At 57.1% G+C, this 23,985-nt stretch overlaps 1 protein-coding gene and 1 pseudogene across 3 annotated transcripts in view; one reads left to right on the plus strand and one right to left on the minus strand.

Annotated features, from left to right (window-relative positions):
• Positions 1–945: 945 nt before the first annotated feature.
• Positions 946–22,984, minus strand: LOC113245727 (histo-blood group ABO system transferase 2-like; annotated as a pseudogene).
• Positions 22,887–23,985, plus strand: part of PIGG (phosphatidylinositol glycan anchor biosynthesis class G) — a 41,990-nt gene continuing 40,891 nt past the window's right edge. For 2 of the 3 annotated variants that reach the window (XM_026485962.4, XM_026485964.4), the window contains exon 1: positions 22,889–23,198. In XM_026485962.4, the coding sequence (XP_026341747.2) occupies positions 23,045–23,198 (154 nt within the window). In that variant the 5' untranslated portion in view covers positions 22,889–23,044. Of the gene's footprint in view, positions 23,199–23,985 lie in introns of all 3 variants that reach the window. The other variant, XM_026485963.4, reaches the window with a different exon arrangement.

Genomic DNA, 23,985 nt, shown 5'->3' on the forward strand with positions numbered 1-23,985 from the left:
GAGTCAGGAGCATTGAGGGACTGTCTCCGGCCCTGGCCCAGGATCACAACCTGAAACCATCCTATCTTTGGGAAGATGGGCCTCCTTCAGGAGCCAGGGAGAGGACTGGCCCCTCTCCCCCCACCCCAGGTCCAGGATGCCCAGGACTCTGTAAGAACTCTTCATTCGAGGAGGAGTCCTGGCGTGTGTGTCTCGTCAGCCCAGCAAGTGAAAGAACCAAACCCCAATGCTCAGGTTCTAACCGAAGCAGAATTTCCATGTACTCTTCAAGTCCAGATTTACTGTGTGCAGCAAGGACACCTGCCCCTCCCCACTAGGTAAGTGGGTGCTGGGGAAGGGCTGTATGGGCATGGGGTCAGCCTCCTCCCCTCTTACATGCCCTTGGGGGACCCCAGGGAAAGTCTTCCTTGCTCTCCTTCCCTCAGAGGGAGGGGCTGGCCTCGTGCTCCCAGGGCTCCCCACTGCGTCCCCACTCCTGAAAAAGAGCCACCCATGGACCTTGTGTCAGAAGTGTGGTCTGCCACTGCTCCTGGGCTCCCAGCCAGGGGCCTGGCGGCTGCATGGAAGGCCTAGATTGCTTTTGGGGGGAGGGGTGCTCACTGGTGACCCTGTTCACTATCCCCCACAGCAGTCTACAATCCAGGCTCTGTGCCCAGCGTAGGTCAATCACCAGCACCCCACATGCTCCTGCCATGGGAATGATCATTCAGCATCACCCCATTGCACACAGGAGGAGAGCGAGGCCCAGAGAGGGGAGGCAAATGGCTCCAGCCACAGGGCTGCTCTGCAGAGAAGCTGGAAGCCCAGCCCTCCCAAGCCCCCGCTAGCCCAACCCAGAGACTCCCTGAGCCCAGAGTGAGCCCTCCCCTGCCTGCCCAGCCACTCACTGGTCCCTGAGTTTGATGACGGCCTGTTCTTCTTGGCTCTGAAGGTGTTGCTGGTCGACTAGGAGGGGGAGTCCAGCTGGCGGGACAGGCGGTAGCTACAGGACAGAGCAACACGTCTGAGCTAGCAGGAGCCACACTCTGGTCTCCCTCCTGGACCTTGCCCGGGAGCTGGAATCTGGGTGCCCTAGGGGCCAGCATGCAACAGAGTCTCTGCTGACCAGGGAGCCATGGTCCTCAAGGAGAATCCACTCTGCCCTCTCCCCACTCCTGCCTGGCCTCACCTCTCCTCACTGTGGGGCTCCAGGACCCGGAACCAGGCCCCATAGGGCTGCTCGGGCTCCAGCTTGTAATGATTTTGCAGCTCCCCGAGCAGCTGGATTTCCTGGGGCTGGAGGGAAGACTGGCTGCTGTCGAGGACTGGGCTGGGGAGGATGCAGGGCCTCGTGGGCTGGGGGTAGGATGGGGCAGGGGCCAAGTCTGGGGCCCCAGCTCATGTCTGAAAATGGCTGAAATCCCTGAATGCCCACGGGTCCCTCATTACGGTAACAACACCCTCACACTCGGGCATCCTGGTGGTGGGCCCCTCCTCCCTGGCCTCCTTCCTGTCCCTCTGACTCTAGCCAGGGCTGCAGCCAGGGGCAGGCTGGACCTCTGTCCCGGGTCCTGCCAGGAAGATGAGGCAGAATGAGGAGAGGAGAAAGGGCGGACTGATCTTCTCCCTGCCCTTAGTCGGCCTCCATTGCTGCCACCAGGTCCCCTGGCCCAGCCACGCACTTAGCTAGACCCTGGGAGGGAGTCTGCATTCCAGGCCAGCTGGGTGGGGGGGTATTCAGTGACCTTTGTGTCCCCAGATATCCAACCCACCTGGCCTTGCACCCTGAGGCTTGCTGCCCAGCGTGGGCATGGTTCTGGGGCTCAGCGGATTTTGGGGCCACAGAGCACTTGGCGGTGGTGAGGGAACATGAGGGACCAGTCAGGTGTGGAGCCATGGGTCTTGTGCACGTCCACAGCAGGACTGGGTCATGATACACATTCTGTGTGCAGGTCCCCTGTGAACACCTAACCCTCTCAGTGGGAAGGCCTGTGTGCCTGGTGCACCTGTCCTCCACCTACCCCAGAAGAGCGGCCACATTCAAGCATTTCCATGCCCAGCCCTCAGGGACAGTTGGGAACCTGGGGTCCAGAGAGGCAGGGACTGGCCCAGGACAAATGAGGGGTGCAGAGTCCAAGGAGCAGGGCTGCTCTCCAGTCCTAGGCCAGCATCAACCCACCCATGAGGTTTGCTTTGGGGATGAGAGCCCCTCAGATCCTTGGGGATAGCTCCCCACCCCGTCCCATGTGGGGACATGACCTTGGGCATCCCCAGGCAGGTAGAAGCATGTGTACCTGTGTGCGCAGACACACACACACACACACACACACACACACACACACACACATATATACTCTGACTGCCCAGCTGGGGGTCAGAAGGGGAGGACACCCTGGGAGCGAGGTGGGTGACAAGGGGGAAAGAAGAAAGAGGTCAGACTCAGCTGGGCCATGGGGCAGGGGCATCAGGACTCCTGGCCATACCCCAGATCCACAGCATGGGGAGGGGATACACGTCAGGCTGATAGTCAGGGGGTCCCCAAGGGGCCCAGGAGGGTTGCCAGGGCACTGGGAGAGGACAGGGTCTGGGGTCCAGTGTCCATCACCTCCCTGGGCACCTGGAAGTAGGAACAGAAACCCCCCGCTAGTGTGGAGGGGGTTACAGCACAAAAGGCCTCAGCTTACTCTATGGTCAATTGGGCTGTAGAGATGGGTGTCTCCAGGATCCCACAGGCTTGTAGAAGAGCCTGCTGGCCTTGGATCTCCATCCCTGACCCACTGTGCTCCCAGTCCTGGGAAAATGCTTTGTACTCCCTCGAGGTCCTTCTGAGCAGAGGGCAGCCTGGGGGCTTGGGGGGCTGAAGACCTGGGTATGCAGAACGTGGCAGAGCACTGACCACTGCTCGGGGGACCAAGGTCAGGACCCTCCTTGGTGCGGCCTCAGGGTCCCCATTTGGAAGAGGTTCCAGAGTCAGTGCTCTGGGCATGGTGAGGGGGCCTTAGGAAGGAACTGAGCACCAGGACAGGAGAGGGAAATAGGGACAAGGGAGACTTCTGAGGGTCTCTCACATCGTCCCCGGAGCCCTCAGATCCTGCTCCTGTGAGACACTCAGAGACAGAGACAGAGACAGAGACTGAACACAGGAGAGAAGGAACCAGGAGAAGTCACAGACTTTCCTCCATCAGCTTGGAAATGACATCCCATCCTTTTGCTCCATTCTCTTCCTTAGAGTGCAGTCACAGAGGCCATCCACCCTGGAGGGGAGGGGACTCCCCAGGGATGTGTGACCAGGATTCGGGAATGCCCGGGAACCACTGTGGAGACTGCCCCGCACATGGGCACAGACAAGGCCCGGGGACCTGAGCCTCAACTTAATGGGAGCCCCTGGAAGTCTGTGTCGTGAGAAGACAAGGTCAGAATCAGTTCATTGCAACCTTCCCACGGGGCCTGGGACAAAGGGGTGGCTTTGCCTGGACCCCAGAGCAGACCCAGCCCCTCTGAGCGTGTTCCATGCCCCGCCCAGCCCCTGGCTCATCCTTGCATTGCCAAGTGTGTGCCCCAGCCTCCTGTGATAGCAGGTACGGAATGTATGTAGAGGTCCTACCCCTGATGGTGTCCCTAGAAGTAGAAGCCAGAACACCCCACTGTGCAGATGGGGAGCCTGGGGAGGCCCTGAGAGGCACAGGGTCTGTCCAGGGTCACCGCCCTGGTCACGAGCAGAAGCCTGGTCTGAACCCAGCTCTGCGTCCTCACAGCGGGGACACTGGCTGCACCCAGGCCCCCTGGGGGCTGTGGGTGGGTGGTGTGGGTGTCACTGTATGGATGAGGCATGGGGTGGAGGGTGAGCATAGAGCAGCTGGGGGAGGGGGGCCCTTGGGGGCTCTTGTGGGAGAAGGAAGTCAGGCAAGGGAGCCCCAGGCAGTGGTGACCTCACTTCCCTGACAACGGAGCCCAACAGAATTTGGAACCCGGGTAACCAGGCACCCACATTCCAGAGCCAGCCCCCTGCCCAGCTCATTTCGTTGGAGATCCTCGAACGAAGAACATGTTTGCGTGTTGCATCCCCAAGTCCGGAGGCTGCAGGCTGAGGAAAGCACGCCCTGCAAACACTTCCCCTCACTGGGGATGTCGTGTCAGGGCTCCCCGACGCCTCTGGCCATTTGGCAGGAAGGACCGAAAGGTGACACCATGAGGCCCAGAGCCGGCCAGCCCAGCCCCACATGCTCTGATCTGACTGTGCAGCCCCAGGTCCCCTCCCTCTGTGTGTGTGTGGGGGGGGGGGGGTGTGTGTGTGTGTAAGAGGGGTCTTGTAGGGTGGGGCCACTCCGAGCAGGAGCAGGCTGATGAGGGGTCACTGTCCAGTGGGTAGGTCATGTTCACAGCCCAGATCAAGCCTGGCTGGGTGGGACAGGGTGTGCGGGGACTGCGCCCTTCTGCCCAAGGTTTATCCCAAGCCCTGCAGGGATGGGTCACTGCATCCCAGGTGCAGGGCTGTGCACACACAGGTCTGTGTCTTATCTGGGAGCAGCAGGGGGCCTGGGCAGGAGGACAGTGAAGACAGCCGGGCAGGGCTGTGATGCCTCTGGGCCGGCTACCGGTCCCTGTCTTTGCAGAAGACCATGGATGAGACTGAGAGGAAGCTGGTGGACACGCCCTCCTCTCCAGGAGCAGGGACAGGGGATCACCTGGGAAGGATTCTGACTCCGCCCAGGCCACTGTGCCCAGTAGTCATTCACTCAGTGAGTGTGATCCAGGAGCCAGAGCCCACGGAGGACGAGCCCGAGGGTGAGAAGTCTGGGGCTGGGTGTTTGTGGTGTGTGGGGATGGGTCAGTGCTGGCTCCACAGGGAGGAGCCCCCAGAGGCTGGTGTGGGTCCAGGAGCAAGGACCGAGCTCAGAGCACCCAGTGGGTGGACTGCAGTCGGGGGGACGTCCCGGGGAAGGTTCCTTCCTGGCTGCAGCTTCTCTGGGACACCCTGGGCTGGGTTCTGTCTCTGCAAAGGCCACGAGAGGCAGGCAGGAGGGCGAGCTTTTCTCCTCTCACAGCTGCTCCACCATCTGAGGAACTAGAGCCGGCTCCAAGTTCATGGGCAGCTCCAGAGGGAGGGGTAGTGCCTGCAGTGACTTCAGCAGGAGACCAGGACCTGGCACCTGCCCACGGAGAGCCTGAAGCTGTGCAGGAAGAGCCTGCTGGAGAACCTGCCCACGGAGAGCCTGCCCCTGAGCCCGGCACTGTTCCTGCCCCCACACCTGCCCCTCTCTGTGTTCCTGTTCTTGCCCCTGCCCCAAATCCTGCCCCTGCTCCTGCCCCTGCCCCTGTCTCTAGTCCAGATCCTGCAAAGGATGAAACTCCTGCCCCTGCCCCTTGCTCTGCCTGTGCTCCTGTTTCTGCCCCAGACCCAGCTCCTGCCCCAACTCCTGCCAGAGCCACTGCCCTTGCCCCTGCCTGTGCTCCTGTTCCTGCCCTCCAGCTCTTGCCCCTGCTCCTGCCCCTTCCTCTACCCCTGCCAGAGCAGCTGCCCCTGCCCCTGCCCCTGCCTGTGCTGCTGTTCCTGCCCCAGAACCAGCTCATGCCCCAACTCTTGCCCCCTCCCCTGCCAGAACTGCTGCCCCTTCCCCTGCACCTGCCTGTGCTGCTGTTCCTGCCCTGGACCCAGCTCCTGCCCCGGCTCCTGCCCCTTCCCCTGCCAGAGCCGCTGACCCTTCCCCTGTCCCTGCCTGTGCTCCAGTTCCTGCCCCAGACCCTGCTCCTGCCCCAACTCCTGCCCCTTCCCCTGCCAGAACTGCTGCCCCTTCCCCTGCCCCTGCCTGTGCTCCTGTTTCTGCCCCAGACCCTGATCCTGCTCCTGCCCCAACTCCTGCCCCTTCCCCTGCCAGAACTGCTGCCCCTTTCCCTGCCCCTGCCTGTGCTCCGGTTCCTGCCCAGGACCCAGCTCCTGCCCCAGACCCAGCTCCTGCCCCCAATCCTGCCCCTTCCCCTGCCAGAACTGCTGCCCCTTTCCCTGCCCCTGCCTGTGCTCTGGTTCCTGCCCTGGACCCAACTCCTGCCCCAGACCCAGCTCCTGCCCCAGCTCCTGCCCCTTCCCCTGCCCCTGCCTGTGTTCCAGTTCCTGCCCTGGACCCAGCTGCTGCTCCAACTCCTGCCCCTTCCCCTGCCAGAACTGCTGCCCCTTTCCCTGTCCCTGCCTGTGCTCCAGTTCCTGCCCAGGACCCAGCTCCTGCCCCAGACCCAGCTCCTGCCCCTTCCCCTGCCCCTGCCTGTGCTCCGGTTCCTGCCCCGGACCCAGCTGCTGCCCCAACACCTGCCCCTTCCCCTGCCAGAACTGCTGCCCCTTTCCCTGCCCCTGTCTGTGCTCCGGTTCCTGCCCAGGACCCAGCTCCTGCCCCAGACCCTGCTCCTGCCCCAACTCCAGCCCCATCCCCTGCCAGAACTGCTGCCCCTTTCCCTGCCCCTGTCTGTGCTCTGGTTCCTGCCCCGGACCCAGCTCCTGCCCCAGCTCCTGCCCCTTCCCCTGCCAGAACTGCTGCCCCTTCCCCTGACCCTGCCTGTGCTCTGGTTGCTGCCCCGGATCCAGCTCCTGCCCCAGCTCCTGCCCCTTCCCCTGCCAGAACTGCTGCCCCTTCCCCTGCCCCTGCCTGTGCTCTGGTTCCTGCCCAGGACCCAGCTCCTGCCCCAGACCCAGCTCCTGCCCCCAATCCTGCCCCTTCCCCTGCCAGAACTGCTGCCCCTTTCCCTGCCCCTGCCAGAGCCACTGACCCTTCCCCTGTCCCTGCCTGTGCTCCTGTTCCTGCCCCAGACCCTACTCCTTCCCCAACTCCTGCCCCTTCCCCTGCCAGAACTGCTGCCCCTTTCCCTGCCCCTGCCTGTGCTCTGGTTCCTGCCCTGGACCCAACTCCTGCCCCAGACCCAGCTCCTGCCCCACCTCCTGCTCCTTCCCCTGCCAGAACTGCTGCCCCTTCCCCTGCCCCTGTCTGCACTCCAGTTCCTGCCCAGGACCCAGCTCCTGCCCCAGACCCAGCTCCTGCCCCCAATCCTGCCCCTTCCCCTGCCAGAACTGCTGCCCCTTTCCCTGCCCCTGCCAGAGCCACTGACCCTTCCCCTGTCCCTGCCTGTGCTCCTGTTACTGCCCCAGACCCTACTCCTTCCCCAACTCCTGCCCCTTCCCCTGCCAGAACTGCTGCCCCTTTCCCTGCCCCTGCCTGTGCTCTGGTTCCTGCCCTGGACCCAACTCCTGCCCCAGACCCAGCTCCTGCCCCAGCTCCTGCCCCTTCCCCTGCCAGAACTGCTGCCCCTTCCCCTGCCCATGTCTGTGCTCCAGTTCCTGCCCAGGACCCAGCTCCTGCCCCAGACCCAGCTCCTGCCCCAAACCCAGCTCCTGCCCCAGCTCCTGCCCCTTCCCCTGCCCCTGCCAGAACCACTGACCTTGCCCCTGCCCATGCTCCTGTTCCTGCCCCAGACCCTGCTCCTGCCCCAACTCCTGCCCCTTCCCCTGCCAGAACCGCTGACCCTTTCCCTGCCCATGCCTGTGCTCCTGTTCCTGCCCCAGACCCAGCTCCTGCCCCAGACCCTGCCCCTTCCCCTGCCAGAACCGCTGACCCTTTCCCTGCCCATGCCTGTGCTCCTGTTCCTGCCCCAGACCCAGCTCCTGCCCCAGACCCTGCCCCTTCCCCTGCCAGAACTGCTGCCCCTTTCCCTGCTCCTGCCTGTGCTCTGGTTCCTGCCCTGGACCCAGCTCCTGCCCCAGACCCATCTCCTGCCCCTGCTCCTGCCCCCTCCCCTGCCCCTGCCTGTACTTCTGTTCCTGCCCCAGACCCTGCTCCTGCCCCAACTCCTGCCCCTTCCCCTGTACCTGCCTGTGTTCCTGTTCCTGCCCCAGGCCCTGCTCCTGCCCCAACTCCTGCCCCTTCCCCTGCCAGAACTGCTGCCCCTGCCTGTGTTCTGGTTCCTGCCCTGGACCCAGCTCCTGCCCCAGACCCAGCTCCTGGCCCAGCTCCTGCCCCTTTCCCTGCCCATGCCTGTGCTCTGGTTCAGGCCCCAGACCCAGCTCCTGCCCCAGATCCTGCCCCCTCCCCTGCCAGAACTGCTGCGCCTTCCCCCTGCCCCTGCCTGTGCTCCTGTCCTTGCCCCTGACCCAGCTCCTGCCCTGGATCCTGCACCTGCCACTGCTGCTGACCCTGTCCCTCCCCTTGCTCCTGCCCCTGTCCCTGCTCTTGCACCTGTCCCTGCTCCTGTCCCTGCCCCTATCCCAACAGCTGCCCCTACTCCTGCTCTTGCAGGGCTCCCAGAGCCACATCCAGAGCCCACAACCCTGCAGGGAGAGCTCTTTGTGCAATTACCCTTAGTTCCTTCACCCGAAACTGACATCCCGCCAGAATGTTTCATCCCCTCCCCCTATGTTCTTTCTCTCTGGTACATATTGACTGTTACTTTATCTTTTCATGTTCTGTATACTGTATATTATTTGTTTTAAGTAAAATTACTTGTTTTCAATTGAACACGTCATGCACATTGAGTATATTCACAATGTTGTGCCACCCCACCAGAGAACATTGCTGCAGAATATCTCCTTCCCCAAAGGAGTCCCTGAACCAGAAGCCCTCCCTGCCCATTTCTCCCCCAGCCCACACCCTCAAAACCCCTAAGCTGCTCTCTCTGTTTCTTTACCTGTTCTGGATGTTTCTGTAAGTGGAATCACAATAGGTACCTTCGTGTCTGCCCACCTATTTTCAAAGGGGACTCTTTTTTTCTGTGTTTATCTGACATAGCATTTCCCTTATTCGATACTGAAATCCCCGATGGATTACAGATCAGACATAATCATAGAGACCACTTTAGGAATTATGGGCACAATCTCAGGGCCGAGACCCCTGTTCCTGCTGGGACACCACGGCCTGACCTCAGACAGGAAACAGCTGGCTCTTCCTGTGACCCACACAGAAACCAGGGAAATGCAGAAAGCTAGTAGACACACCACAAAGGGCAAAAGCATTGCTCACAACCCAAGGCCAGAGAAAGGTTTCCCCTGCCTCTGGTCCAAACCGTGCTCCAAGTCACTGGGTTCCACAGGGACAGAGACCAAACACATGCAAGTCCAAGGGGGAGGACAGGCACACGGGGAGTATGTGTCAGAGATGCGGGAGCTCCTGGGGAAGGACTCCGGCAAAGGAAACCCTACGGAGGCAGCACTGGTCACGTTCAGGTCAGCAGGTTTCTGGTCCGGGGACCAGCAGCCCTGGGGAGAATGTGAGGACACAGAAGTCCCCTGCAGGTCCCCTGGAGAGAAGGGTGACGGGCACCCCTGTCTGGGAGAACAGTGAGCCGCACCCATCCCAGGTCACAGGTGCACCCATGACCTAGCACGCTCGTCCTCGGACTCACCCCTGAAAACTCTCTCGGTTTTTCACAGATGTATTTTCAGGAGTGTTCATCACAGCAGTGGTGGAGAGAGCAGGCTATGCACCAACACTAATGCCCAAGGAGATGGATGGGATCCTCGGTCCCAGGCCTCATGATAGAATGCCCTGTAGCTACTGTCACAGCTTCCTCTGGGGCACAGGATCTGGGAAGCCCTCCTGAGACTCCCCTCCTGCTACCCTGTTCCTGGGAACATTCAGAATGGTCGGAGGAGGAGGTGGAGAGGATCCAGGATCACAGCAGGTCCGAGGAGAGGGACGGTCAGCACTGGGAGGACAGTTGGACGTGCCCTGAGCCACCATCCAGGGCCCGGGCTATGATGCCCTCGGACCTCACCCCAAATAATGGCTCCTGATGTAGGGACCCTACTTCCGTGGTTTCACTCCCTCCCTCCCTACATCATTTATTCACTCCGTCATTCATTCCCCCCGCCTCTTTCCTTCCCCTCCACTCCTTCCATCCTCCCTCCCTCCCTCTTTCCCTCACTCCCATCCTCCCTCAGGCCCTCCCTCATTCAGCAGAGAATCTGGGGTCCCTGTTGTGTACTGAGCACTGGGGCTTCATCAGTGAGCACCCCCCAACCCATGCAGTCATGTCCACTGTGGGTGGTGACAGGGGTCACCTCAGGGTGAGCAGGGGTGATGAGCACCAGGAATCTGCTCCTGAAAACAGAGACCAGTTGCGCAAAGAAAAGAATGGAGAGACCCATGCTTAGCACTTCCTCTAGAAAAATCTAGTCCTGAAAAGTAAGTATATCCTAGACTTAACGCAATGTGAGTTCTCATAGCAGGTATGCACTGATTCCCAGAACCAACGAAGAGTAAATCATCCAGTGTCGATGGGGGTTTGTAACACACCTTTTCTGACCAAATGACAGTGATTCAGCCAACATCTCCAGGACCTCTGAGTCTTCCCAAGGCCTCTGCAATCCTCTGATTCTTCCATCGACCTCCTTGGGAAGCTCTGTCCTGTTGTCTTCCTTGTCGCCTGCCTCTTCTGGAACCCTCTGTGGCCTCCCCACCAGGGCCACCCTCACCGGGATTTCCCGTGACCCGTGGCTAGGTGCCCGCATCCTGTGCTGGGCCCCGCAAGCCCTGTGCTTTGTGCAAGGCCTATGTGCTCACTCTGGGTCACTTGGCATCTCCTCTTGCAGCGGGCTACATCTTCCTGCGCTGGGTCTCCTCTGAGCAGTCTGTGAGGCCGGACTGTGCCCATGTCACGGGCACTGAAGCGTGAGTCTAGAAGGTCCAGATGACCCACTCCCAGTCCCGGCATGTAGAGAATGGGCCGAGGGTGGTTCCCAAGCAGAGGAGGACTTGGGCCCAGGGGGCCTGAGGGAGGGCATGGCATAGTGAGCCCTGGGGAAGGACTCCGGCAAAGGAAACCCTACGGAAGGAGAGCAAGCACCGTGGCGGCCTGGGTGCTCAGGCCTGCTGGGAGACCAGTTCCCACATGCACTGGCTCTGTCCCCAGGACTGGAGGCCATCAGGGTATCCATACTCCCAGGCTGCAGGCTGGCAGTGACTTGCAGGGGGAGGCACCGCTGGTGCAGGAGAGAGCCCTCCACAGGGAGGAGGAGGCAGGCGCTCCCCCAGCAGCTAGAGGAACTGAGGGTGTCCACACTCCCAGGCTGCAGGCTGGCAGTGACTGGCAGGGGAGGAGGCACTGCTGGTGCAGGAGAGAACTCTCCACAGGGAGGAGGGGGCAGGCGCTCCCCCAGCAGCAGGTGCACTGGGGAGGGCTGAGGGGGCATCAGCAGACAGCAGTGGCTACAGCTGGGGTCTCCACACAGGCCCCTGCCTCAGGCCCAGCACGAGATTGGATGGCCTTTGTCCCCAAAACACAAAGTCTGGCCCAGGACCCCTCCCTCAAGCCCCCATTCCCAATCCTTTGTACACAGCTCAAGTGACAAGAAATGGCCAATAGTTTAGGTGGTGTTGGGTGCACAGGGACATTTGCTTTTCTGGCCCATGCTGTAACACTGCTGGCATTTTAAAGATCTCAAGGCTTTGATTCAAAAACTGTAGGAAGGTAGCTTTGTAGCTTTCTGGAAACTCTGTGCCTTGCAGCCCTCCCATCCCACCAGCTCTGCTCAGAATCCCTCCAGGCCACAGACCCACAGTCTTGGGTCCTCAGATGGCCCAGACGATGTGATCCAGGTGGGGCAGCAGGACACACTGCGGATTTCAGCAACCCCCCCCTCCCAGAAAGTGAGGGTATCACGGGGCGAGCTGTCTGAAAACAGCCAGGTCAGGGTTCCAGGAAGACACCAGGGGCACAGGAGGAACTGGGGAGCATCTGAAGGTCAGGTGGGGACAGAGCTTCCAGGCCCTATTCCCTAACGCTCCTCATCACTCAGCCTTTCTTCCAGTGAATCTGCTTGGTTTCTGTTTGCCCGAACTGTTACCCGTTGCCCTGGACAGCAGAGACTCACATATGCCTTTAAATGTTTAGGCCATTGAATGCCCTCCAGTAGCCACCTCACTACAGTTGGTGGTAAGCAAGAAGTCACTGAGGTCTCCAAGGGTCTGGACTTGGTGTTTCCCTCTTCTGAGATGGGGACACCTGTGGAAGGTGCAGATGGCCGGCTGGGGGTGGGGGGCAGGCACCTGACATGGACAGATGGGGTAGGTGAGGCCCGAGGCCCCGGGGGTGTGTGTCCGGCATCTGGACTGAACAGGTCTTCAAAGCTGCAGATTGGTTGGGATCATCTTCAGGCTGAGAAGGAAGATGAGGGGAGCAGAGGGGAGCAGAGGAGGCTCAGCTTAGACAGGAGAGGGCTCAGCCACTCCTTTGGGGGAAAAGTGGGTCAGGTCCAGGCTCATGGGGACAGACCTTAGGCCACTGTGTTACGTGAAATAAGCCAGTCCCTAAAGGACCGATACTGGAGGACCCCACTCGTGAGGGACGGAGAGCACTCTGATTCATAGAGATGGAAGGAGCTGCTGGGTGCCGGGGCTGGGGAGGGGGAATGGGGGTTAGGGTCTCATGGGTAGAGGTTCAGTTTGGGATGATGAAGAAGTTGTGGCGATGGATGGAGGTGGCAGGTGCAGAGCAGTGAATGTACGTATTGCCACTGAATTGTACCCTGAAACGTGCTTAACAGTATCAGTCGTATGTCCACTACACCACAATAGGAAAGTAGTGAGTCAGGAGGACGGGGCCATCGCGAGTCCCAGGAGGGCCCTGGAGCAGGGACCCTGTATCTTGGTTCTCGCTCTCACGCTCTGCCCCTTGTTGGTGACCGAGCTCACAGTAGGCACTCAGTGAATGCTTGCTAACACATTGTGCAGAGAGAGTCCACAAGTGCAAACCCTCCAGTGGGCACTGAGGGATCCCAAGAGGACGCGCATCCAGACAGAGCCAGTGCCCACATCTCACAAACACCAGCACAGAAATAGCCATTTAAAACCAAGGCAGGAACCAGAAATAACCCAGAGGGCTCCATGCTCCTGGAGGCCGTGCTAGCGGTCACAGCCTCTGGCGGTCAGGGGACTGGGGGTCTGAGAGGTGGCTCGGCGCACCCCTGACCCTGAAGGCCCATGGCTGCCGCGAGGTGCAGGGACTGGGAGGAAGACCCAGCCAGGGCCCGTTCTGGCTCCAAGGCTGCTGCAGGGCCGCTCCCAGCCCACCAGGCGATGTCTGTTTAGAACCAGGGAGAAAACCTTTTCCCTCAATTGTTCTTTTTAAAGATGGTTGCTCAGCATTGACACAGAAAAACATCCGACATAAAACTGGAGTCATTCACAGCTGCAAATGACCCAGAAATGATCGAAATGCACTGACCACAAAGAAAGGAACTTGTGCCCCAGGCAGGCCTCCTGTGCATGGGGGCAGCTAGGGGCCCTGGACATGCCCGAGCGGGCAGTGCTGGACTCCACAGTTGAGGGGACAGAAGAAGGAATCTGCTCTTATGGCTCCGCTCAGAGAGGCCACCCTGACGGAGACGGGGCGAGCCCTTCATGCGTTCTGGATGTCCTGGTGATTCTTGGGCACTGCCCGAATCTCAGCATCTTCATGACCTGGGTGGGGGGAGGGCAGCCCAGCAGCCTCAGGTCCCACATGGCCTCCGGGGCTTGGTGGGCTTGTGGTTCAGGTGGCTCTTGTCAGGACACATGGCCTCCATGCCATTGGCCAGGTCGACCCCCATTGCCTGGTGACAGGCCAATGTCAGTCAGTGAACCTCCACCACTGACCCCCCCAAAAAGGCCCCCATATAGTAAAAGTTGCCCTGGCGCCTGGGGTTGTGGGCCTGGGACTGCGGCCGGCGCGCGTAGCTGAAGTTCTCATTGGCCACCCAGTAGAAACTGGGGTACAAAGTGACAAAGGGGGGGGACAGGATCTCCACACCCCCGTGGTCGTGGAACTTCACGTCCACATCCGCGCACACCAGGTCGTCCACCTCACGGAGGAAGCGCTGCTCACAGAAGCGGCTGATCATCGCCATGTGCTGCATGGACACATCGTGCCAGAGCAGGGGCGCCACAGACCTCGAGGACCACCACCCTCCGGCCTTCCCAGAGAGGCACACAGGCCCGGCAGCTGGTGGTTCGTGAAGACGTACTAGGTGACCCTGTGTCCACCATGAGGAGCACCACCCTCCGGCCTTCCCAGAGGGGCACACGGGGCACAGCAGCCAGCTGGTCAGTGAAGACCTAGCAGGTGACCCTGTGTCCCACCATGAAGTCCTTCTTTGCCATCTGCAGGACCAGCTCCAGGAAGACCACATAGCTACAGGGACAGCGTGAGAGGAGGGTCACTGCCAGAGGCTGGCAGCAGGACCCCAAAGCTGGGGACTGTGCACATGTGTACCTTCTTCAAGGGGTCAGGCCCTGGGCTGCTTTAAGCAACAGCCACTCTCCAGGCCTCTCCTGAGTGAGTCTGCCCATGGGGCCTCCCTACCTTCTGCTCCCAGAGATGGGGGCTGTCAGCACCCCATCTTACAAAGGGGTGCCTAAGGCTTAAGAGATTGGAAGCCCATGCAGCCCCACATTGGCTCTAGCATGCTGGAGCCAGGAATACTCGCCCTGTGCTGAGCTCCTGGGCAAACTCCCAGGTCCTGTCCCCACCTGCCAGGAGCGGAGCACCTTGGGGCACAGCCCTTGTTTCTATGCCCTACAGTCTGGGTAGAACCAGCAGGGCTGGCCACCAGCCCCATTTTGTTTTGAGTCGGATGTCACCGGCCCCCACAGAGCTGTCTCCACCTCCTGTAGGGTCCTCCCTTGAAGGCTACTGGGCATCCTGCTGACAAGGTCCTCAGTAAACCCCTGGTATTCCTAGGAGGGGTCACCCTCGAACTCCCCCAGGTCAGGAATCAGGTCCAGCCCATGGTCAGGGAAGGGGAAAGAGGACCTCTGGAAGAAGAAGGAGCTTGCTTAGGCCCCAGCCTTGAATCCAAGGGTGTAAGCTTCCAGGTCCAGGTCTACATCTCCCCAGACAAGAAGTTGGGAGTCTTGCCCAACCACCTCACATGACTGGTCCCCCTTTGAGGGGACTACCTGCTCCCCACCATAGGGACAGCAGCTCCCCCATCATCAGGCAAGTTTGGTGAGCCCTCTGAGACTGATTTTTTATGCAGACACTAAGGCTACGTCCTTACACCTGCCCCATCACAGGCAGGTTAGCAAATTGCCCACATCGGGAAGGTGGGCACTACATTTAAATAGCGGACAGGCACATTCAACCAGCAGACATGAGTCAGGTCATCAGGGGGCAATTCGGGGCCCAGCCAATGGGGAAACAAGCCAAACATGAAGCAGGGGGAGAGGAGTGCTCCTGGCAGAGGGCACAGTGAATGCAAAGGCTTGGACTCAGGCCTGAGGCACACGAGGGACAATCATACCTCTGGGTGGCCCACAGAGGGGCAGGCTGTGATGGGAGAGGTGAGGCTGGAGAGGATGGGCAGGAGGGGAGCAGACCACAGAGAGGCCCAAATGTTATGTGTCGAAAAGATCACTCTGGTTACTGGAGGAGAATGGGCTCTGTGCGGAAGAGGACAGGGAGACCCCTAACCCTAACCCTAACCCAACCATAACCCTAACAACCCGTAACACCAATCCTAACCACTAATACCAACCCAAATGAAATCATCACAAAACCAGCAAACACTTTCCTACACCTGTCTTAAAATAGATGTAAGAAGCCTGATCAGAAAAATTGCAAAACCAAGAGCTCTTAAATATATTGTACATCATAAGTGTCTCTTCACAAATATGTCAAAGTTTGTTCAATATACTGAAAACAAGCAATGTTATACTCCGCAATAAATTTTTAAATAAAAACATGTGGTCATATTAATTGAAAAGGTTCTAACCAAAATCCAATGTCTGTTGCTGATATAAACACTCATGAAAACAGGAATAAGGGGTAATCTTTTTCAATAAATCTATAGCAAGCACCATGCTCAAGTCTGAAGATTGACAGCTCTCCTCCGAAATCGGGAACAAGGACAGGATGCTGGCTTTCACAGAAGGGTAGATACTGTGTGATTCCACCAGTATGAGGTGTCTAGAGACAGAAAGTTGAACGTGGCTGCAGGGCTGAGAGGAAAGGGGAATGGGGAGTTGGTGTTTCATGCATGCAGTCTCCCTCGGGGAGAAAGAAAAAGTTCTAGAGAATGATGTACCACCGTGTGAACTCAGCTAAGGCCAGACAACTGTGAACCTGAAAAGTTTTAAGTGGTAAATGTTACTATGTTTAGTCACAGTGAAAAAATGAAGGACCGATAACGTGTCACCACGTGGATGGACACTGAAAACAGCCCCAGTGACATAAGCCACCCAGAAAAGGCCACCCAGATTGGAGCCATCTGTGCTCCTTAAATCCATCAGGGTTGTGCAAATATGGGAAAGTCTCGGGAGCAGTTGCAGAAGAAGAAAACTGGATCCAAATGGAGCAGGACATTTCAGACAGCGGGGCAGGTGGCGACAGTTCAAGTGGGCCTGTGGTCTGGATTATAATATGGAAACCGCGGTGATTTCCTCGTTCAGGGCTATGTGGTGGTTCCGCGGGATGGTGTCCCTGTTCGGGGTAAAACGCACTGAAGTATCCCGTGTGAAGTGGCAAATGTGGTAAAGAAACGACAGCTGGGGAGTCCGAGTGTGGAGATAAAGCGTATTTGTGCTCTGTGACAGGTTCACTGCACCTTGAAATCAACCCAGAGTCAAGTACTCTTACAAACAACCAGGTCAGCACCAGGTCACAGGAGCAGAGCCCACATCAAGCTTCCTGATGGAGGCCACGTCCTCCCAGACCCAGTTCACCCACCGCAGAGAGGCCACTCGCCAGTGTAGGAGGCCACAGGTTAGCAAGAGACTTGTGGGAGGATGACATCGGTGGCCCCTGTGTCTTGGGTGCAGGAGAAGCAGAGGGATCTGGAATTCGAATTTTCCACAATGCTCCACCAAAAAATGGTTAGAACTGTGAAAATGCATGAAAGGAAACCTCAGTACAGTGGACTGGGGACTCCAGAAGGGGCGCTGGGCGGGGGAGCCGACCACTCAGTGTCAGTTACAGGCCCCACAGCAGAGACTCATCAGTCACAGGCCCCAAAGGGGAAGACGTGGGTTTCACCTCCTCCCAGAAATCACCACCCCTGCAGCTCAGCCAGGGAGAAGCCTCCATCACCCCAAACCCATGCTTTTCTCCAGTGGACTTTCCTTCAGAACAACCCTCCCAACTCCCTCCTCCTCCTCCGTGAAATACTGAACAGGGAACAGCCCTGTCCTCGGACACCCCTGAGACACCGACGACAGACGTCGAGGGAGACGGACAGCCCTGCTCTCCGACACCTGGGAGACACCGCCGACAGACGTGGAGGGAGACGGACAGCCCTGCTCTTGGACACCTGGGAGACACCGACGACAGACATCAAGGGAGACTGACGGCCCTGTCCTCGGACACCCGTGAGACACCGACGACAGACATCGAGGGAGATGGACAGCCCTGCTCTCAGACACCCGGGAGACACCGACGACAGACGTCGAGGCAGATGGACAGCCCTGTCCTCGGACACCCGGGACACACCGACGACAGACGGACACCCGTGAGACACCGACGACAGACGTCGAAGGAGACGGACAGCCCTGCTCTCAGACACCCGGGACACACCGACGACAGACGGACACCCAGAGACACCGACGACAGACGGACACCCGTGAGACACCGCCGACAGACGTCAAGGGAGACGGACAGCCCTGCTCTCAGACACCCGGGAGACACCGACGACAGACATCGAGGGAGACTGACGGCCCTGTCCTCAGACACCCGTGAGACACCAACGACAGACAGACACCCGTGAGACACCGACACCAGGTTTCTCACTGTTGGAGTGGGAAGTTACAAATCAGCAAAGGGAGAAGATCACAATAGTCATGTGGTGGTGGACCAGGTTGGAGGCATCAGTATAAACTCATTTTCAGCTTAATATGGATGCAGACAATTTCACAAAATGAGGTTATCATATGATTTCTCTTATCTATGGAACATGAGAACTAGGAAGATCAGCAGGGGAAGAAAGGGATAAAGAAAGGGGGGGTAGGGGCGCCTGGGTGGCACAGCGGTTAAGCGTCTGCCTTCGGCTCAGGGCGTGATCCCGGTGTTGTGGGATCGAGCCCCACATCAGGCTCCTCCGCTATGAGCCTGCTTCTTCCTCTCCCACTCCCCCTGCTTGTGTTCCCTCTCTCGCTGGCTGTCTGTATCTCTGTCGAATAAATAAATAAAATCTTAAAAAAAAAAAAAGAAAGGGGGGGTAATCAGAAGGGGGAATGAAGCATGAGAGACTATGGACTCTGAGAAACAAACTGAGGGCTTCAGAGGGGAGGGGGGTGGGGGAATGGGATAGGCTGGTGATGGGTAGTAAGGAGGGCACGTATTGCATGGTGCACTGGGTGTTATACGCAACTAATGAATCATCCAACTTTACATCAAAACCAAGGACGTACGGTATGGTGACTAACATAATATAATAAAAAAACATTTAAAAAAATAACACATCAATATTTGTTCATGAATTGTGACAATTCTGTGGAAGACTAGAAAGAAATTAAAGTCAAATAAAAGAAACTTATTGCACCAGACAGGAAACCTAGAGGAAATGGGTGATTTCTTAGTAAAAATACACCTTAACAAAAGGGACCCTAAAATAAGGAAAAAACAAGCAGACCAATTAGCCATCCAAGGCCCCTTCCTCCTGCTGGTTCTCTGCTCACTGTTCAAGGTTTTCCTCTCCCAGGACAGGGAAGGAACAGGGACAGAGGTGTTCTGGAGCTCCCCTGAGACCTGACCCCACTCAGTCTTCCTCTCCCCAGCCGTGCCCTGCCCAGTGAGGACACTGTGCACAGGGAGTCTCAGGGATTGTAGATTCTGATATGCCAGCTGGGACTTTTTGGCTTGAAAGGAACTGGACACACTGACTGAAGTAAAATAAATTAATATTTTTAAACGGTCAGGAAAAAATTATTACTCGTAAGAGGTTTGGACCTGGCAGGCCCAAGGGCTCACATTTTCACAGTGTGACCTGGACCCTCTCTAACCCTCCATCCTGCTAAGTGCTCTGGGGTGGCCCCATTCCCAGGCACACTCTCTCTCACTGCATCTGGGGCCTCCCCACAACTCCAGGCTGACACCCACTCACCATCCATTCTACTGGGAAGGATTTCTCTTTCCCTTGGGTTCCATGAAAAGTCATGGCTTTCAGTGTCTTTGGCCCAGCTTGGGTCACACTCTCATCGTTGAAGCCATTAGAGCACCCAGAGAACAGAGCATGGGGTTGGGTAGACTTGGATCATACGCCCATCTCTGAGGTGGGTGGAGAGTGGGGTCTGCCCTCTGGAACTGTTTGGATGGGAGGCCGGTGAGATGCGGTTCCCAAAGGCAAGCTGAGGTGCTGGACTTGGACGTGAGAATGGATGCCAGGCTGGGAAAGCAGCAGATTCCACATCACTGGTGGCTGACTGCACGGCTGTGGGGTCTGAAGCCCAGGGAAGGAAGGGGTCACTTAGGGTCAGGGCTGCAGCTGCCCATCCAGTGCTCCTGCTGTTCTCCCACGATGACAACACACTCTTCCACTTGCTGAAAAAGCAACTTTGCTGTTGGTGGGAAACAAGACTCCTGCCCTGGGCACTGGGTCCTCATGTCTCAGAGACTGGAAGGCACACAGATCTCACTCATGTCCCTGGGAGGAGGGAGCCCTGGAGTGACACCTGCCCCCACATTAATCACCCATCTCCAAAGAACAAACTGGCTCATTTTCTAGTCTCTTCTCTCTCCTTTACAAAGAGAGAGACCAGATGTGTGGGTGGTGAGGAAATTAGTGCTCAGTGAAGCAGTGGGAGGCTCAAGGATTATCCCACAGCACAGAATCCATACTTGGCAGGCTGTTCAAAGGCCACAGACCCTGGGTCATGCATGCAGTCTCAGTGAGATACTGCCTGCTGGGACACACAGTTGTTCCTATATCCTTGATTCCTAACAAGTATGCATGTCAAATATTTGCATTATAACTGGAGGCCAAAAGACTGCAGGGCCAGTCTGCTGTATGGGTGCTGGGACCAGAGATACATTCTAGGTTTGGAAGGTTATTACCTCTCTTGGCAGGCAGACAGGCAGGCTATGAGGGAGAAGGTGCTTATCTCAACCACACAGATAGTGGCAATGGAAACATCCCAAGGGGCTGTCTACACTGTCCATGGCCCTGTTAAATTGTCAGGAGCACAGTCAGCTTAATAATTGGCCATGGGGGTTGTCAAGACCCAGGCTGGCCTGAGCTGGAAGACCACAGATGCTTACCTGGATGATCAAAGGCCAAGGACTGTTCTGTCTGAGACCTGACTGTCTACTGCTGATCATTCAGATGGGATGAAGGATCCAGCTGGCGCCAGGAGAATGCCTCCAGCCCCCAAAAGGCTGCACATGGGGGCGGGTAGGCCACAGAAACCAAATCCGTATAAATCCACATATGTCTACTGAGTGCCCTTCTGGGTCAGGGCTGTACTAGAATCTGGAGCTTCCCAGGCAGAGTGGGGATAGCAGCACCCTTCCCAGATAGGAGAGTGGAAGGGCTCTGCATGATCTCTGAGACCTTCCAAAATCCTTGACTGGAGTTGAGTTGAAATAGTCAGATATTTCACTCCTCTTTTAGAGCTCAACACTGAGAGGCAAAAAAGCAATGTCCTAGCTCAAACTCTAATCCAAGTGTGACCACAGGTGAGTCCTGTCCATCCTAGAGGTTCACAGACATAGAGGAGACACAAAGTATCTGTGAGTTCAAGACCTGTTGGGCTCCATGCTGGTGGAGTCTACTTTAAAAAATCAATAGATAAAAATAAAAGAGCCTCTTCTATGGTTTTGCTGTACTTTGCTGGTCTTGCATTACAATTCTCTGCCATTTCCTAATAAACCTACTTGGCTGGTAAAATAACTGACAGTTTTATTTTTAAAGTTAATACCTTATTTTGACTTATGTCTTTAAAAGCCTTCTCTTCAGGGGCGCCTGGGTGGCTCAGTCATTAAGTGTCTGCCTTTGGCTCAGGGCGTGATCCCGGCGTTCTGGGATCGAGCCCCACATCAGGATCCTCTGCTGGGAGCCTGCTTCTTCCTCTCCCACTCCCCCTGCTTGTGTTCCCTCTCTCGCTGGCTGTCTCTATCTCTGTCAAATGTATAAATAAAATCTTTAAAAAATAAAAATAAATAAATAAATAAAAGCCCTCTCTTCAAATACAAATAAAAAGAAGTTGTGGTCCATATATACAATGGAATATTACTCAGCTATCAAAAAGAACAATTTCTCAACATTTGCTGCAACATGGACGGCACTGGAGGAGATAACGCTAAGTGAAATAAGTCAAGCAGAGAAAGAATTATCATATGATTTCTCTCATCTATGGAACATGAGAACTAGGAAGATCAGTAGGGGAAGAAAGGGATAAAGAAAGGGGGGGTAATCAGAAGGGGGAATGAAGCATGAGAGACTATGGACTATGAGAAACAAACTGAGGGCTTCAGAGGGGAGGGGGTGGGGGAATGGGATAGGCTGGTGATGGGTAGTAAGGAGGGCACGTATTGCATGGTGCACTGGGTGTTATACGCAACTAATGAATCATCCAACTTTACATCAGAAACCAGGGATGTACCGTATAGTGACTAACATAATAAAAAAAATTTTTTTTAATGATGGAAAAAAAAAGAACGTGAGGGTAAAAACTTATAATCGAATGGTGTGGAGATCGATAATAAAGCCTGATTTGTGTGCAAAATAAATAAATAAAAATATAAACAAATAAATAAATAAATAAATAAATAAATAAATAAATAAATAAAAGCCCTCTCTTCAAATACAATCACATTCTGAAGTACTGAGAGTTAGGATGTCAACATATGACTTTTCGGGAGGACAAAACTCAGCCCCTAACAAGGACCCTTGTAAGGGAGGACGTGCTCTTTGTTTTTCTTACAAGTCAACGAAGTGTGGAGATTCAGAGCACACGCCCTCAGACTGCTAGCTGCAAATCTTTGAGGCTTTTTAGCTGTGTCACTTTAGACACATTACTTCAACATTTCTTGGTCTGCAATAAAGAATAATGACTACTTTAAAGGATTCTTGAGACGATCAAATAAAATAACTTCAAGGGCGTGACCTAGTGCCTGGCAGGTGGTAACTAGATAAACCCCAGCTGTTGTGTAGCGGTTATTATTAAAACACTTATGGTGAGTGAGCACTGGGGAGAAGGTGGTAGAAACCTGCCCTCATCAGAGCTTGAGGTCGCTCAGGGGCACATTTAAGGCCTGTAGACACACCTTCAAGTCGGCCTCGGCCGTGGGAATGGGGCTTGGGTCTGTGCGACTTACGGAGCGAAGGCTCCGGCAAGGAGGGCGTGATCGCAGCTGGAGAGTCCCACAGCTTGATACCAGTGGAGCTGCGAGCAGGCGCCAGAGTCAACCCCCTCTACTTTCTACTGCAAGCTGTCAGCCCAGGGCTGGGGGGGGGGGGGGGCGGCGGCGGGGGGGCGACCTCCACAGCTCAGCCCTTCCCACCAGCCACGCTTGAACTGCCGGTCCCCAGCACACACAGAGCCGGGGGAAGAGGCACCGGCCAGCAAAGGAGTCTGCACGGGGCCTCAGCAATGACCTGGGGTCCAATCTGCACGGGACGCCCTGATCCAGGAAGTCGGCCCGACCTCCTCCAGGTCACTTAGCGACGGAACAGCGGCGCAGGTTGAAGGCGCGCTCGGCACACACCTGCCCATGAGAGGTGAGGGCTCCGGGGGCGACGGCACCTGACTCAGCAGGCCGATATGAGGGGAAAGCTCCTAGCAGGGGGCATGGCACACGGTACGTTTCGCTACCTACGAAACACACCCAACAGGCCCGGCTGGAACGCGGGGGCGGGGCCTCGCAGGCCTGAGGGAATTCGCCAGAGCACGCGCCGGAAGTACTCGCAAGGGGTCCGGGGAGTGTGGACTCCCAGCACCCGCTTGCGCCCTCCCTTTTGCGTATTTCCGGCGCGACGGCGGGCGTGATGACACCCTGAGCCGGCCCCTGTTATGCGGGCCAGTTCACGCTTGTTCAGGGGCAGCTCCCGGAAGCAGCTCATGCCGGGCGAGGCTCCTGCTGGGGTCAGGGAACCGGGATCCTGGCCCAGCGGGTGGGCACGATGCGACTGGGCTCCGGGACCTTTGCCGCCTGCTGCGTGGTGATCGAGGTGCTCGGGGTCGCGCTCTTCCTTCGGGGATTCTTCCCGGCTCCGGTTCGTTCCTCTTCCAGGACGGAGCACCAAGCAGAGCCCCCAGCGCCCGAACCCTCGGCTGGTACGGACCCCTCCCCGGCCGTCTCTGCTCCCCGGGCCCCACTTTCGCCAGAGGACCCTCCTTACGAGCCTCGCCTCTCGGACTTCTCGAGGATCCCGAGTGCTCTCCTCTTCTCTTCAGGTCCCCACACCCAGGAAGCCTCTTTCTGTATCGCACAGCTTTGTGGCCCCCACCACTGCCAGCCACACTTCGCTCTCCTCCCTCGTGGCGGCAAAGAAAGCTCTCCGCACCCAGGCGCCCGCCTCTCCCGACGTCTGCTCATCCAGTCACACCCCCCGCCCCCTTCCCTGAACCGGCCAGCGCGTCACTCCCTTTTCTAGGCACCCTTTTCGCTCAGTAAGACACTACAGATAAGATTCCTGCTGACCGACCCCCGCGTTTTCTTCTATGACATTTTTCCAAGACCCCTTCCCCCCACTCCGCCCAGTAGCCCTCGCCTACCCAGCAGTACACACTAGGTAAAGGCTCTCCCGTTTTTGACCAGGTCCACACGATACCAGCCACTGACTGCGTAGACACAATTTGTAGACGCTTGCCCATCCCCTACCTGCTGCACTGTGTTTTGAATCAAGCTCCCTAAGTGTCAAATATCCAGGAATCTCACGAAGGGACTCGCCTTTCCCAGTACTCACCGTGCAAAGGGCAATTCATGGTTCATACTGGGGCTCCTTCTGCTTCCTTGTCATCCCCACACTACTGATATCAGGTCCTTTTCTTTGGGTTGAGATAGGTAGATATGACAGCATATATGCTGGAGAAGTAGGCCAGAAGTAGATTATAAGGTGCT

This window comes from Ursus arctos, unplaced genomic scaffold, assembly GCF_023065955.2.
Source record: "Ursus arctos isolate Adak ecotype North America unplaced genomic scaffold, UrsArc2.0 scaffold_9, whole genome shotgun sequence".
NCBI classification, from domain to species: Eukaryota; Metazoa; Chordata; class Mammalia; order Carnivora; family Ursidae; genus Ursus; species Ursus arctos.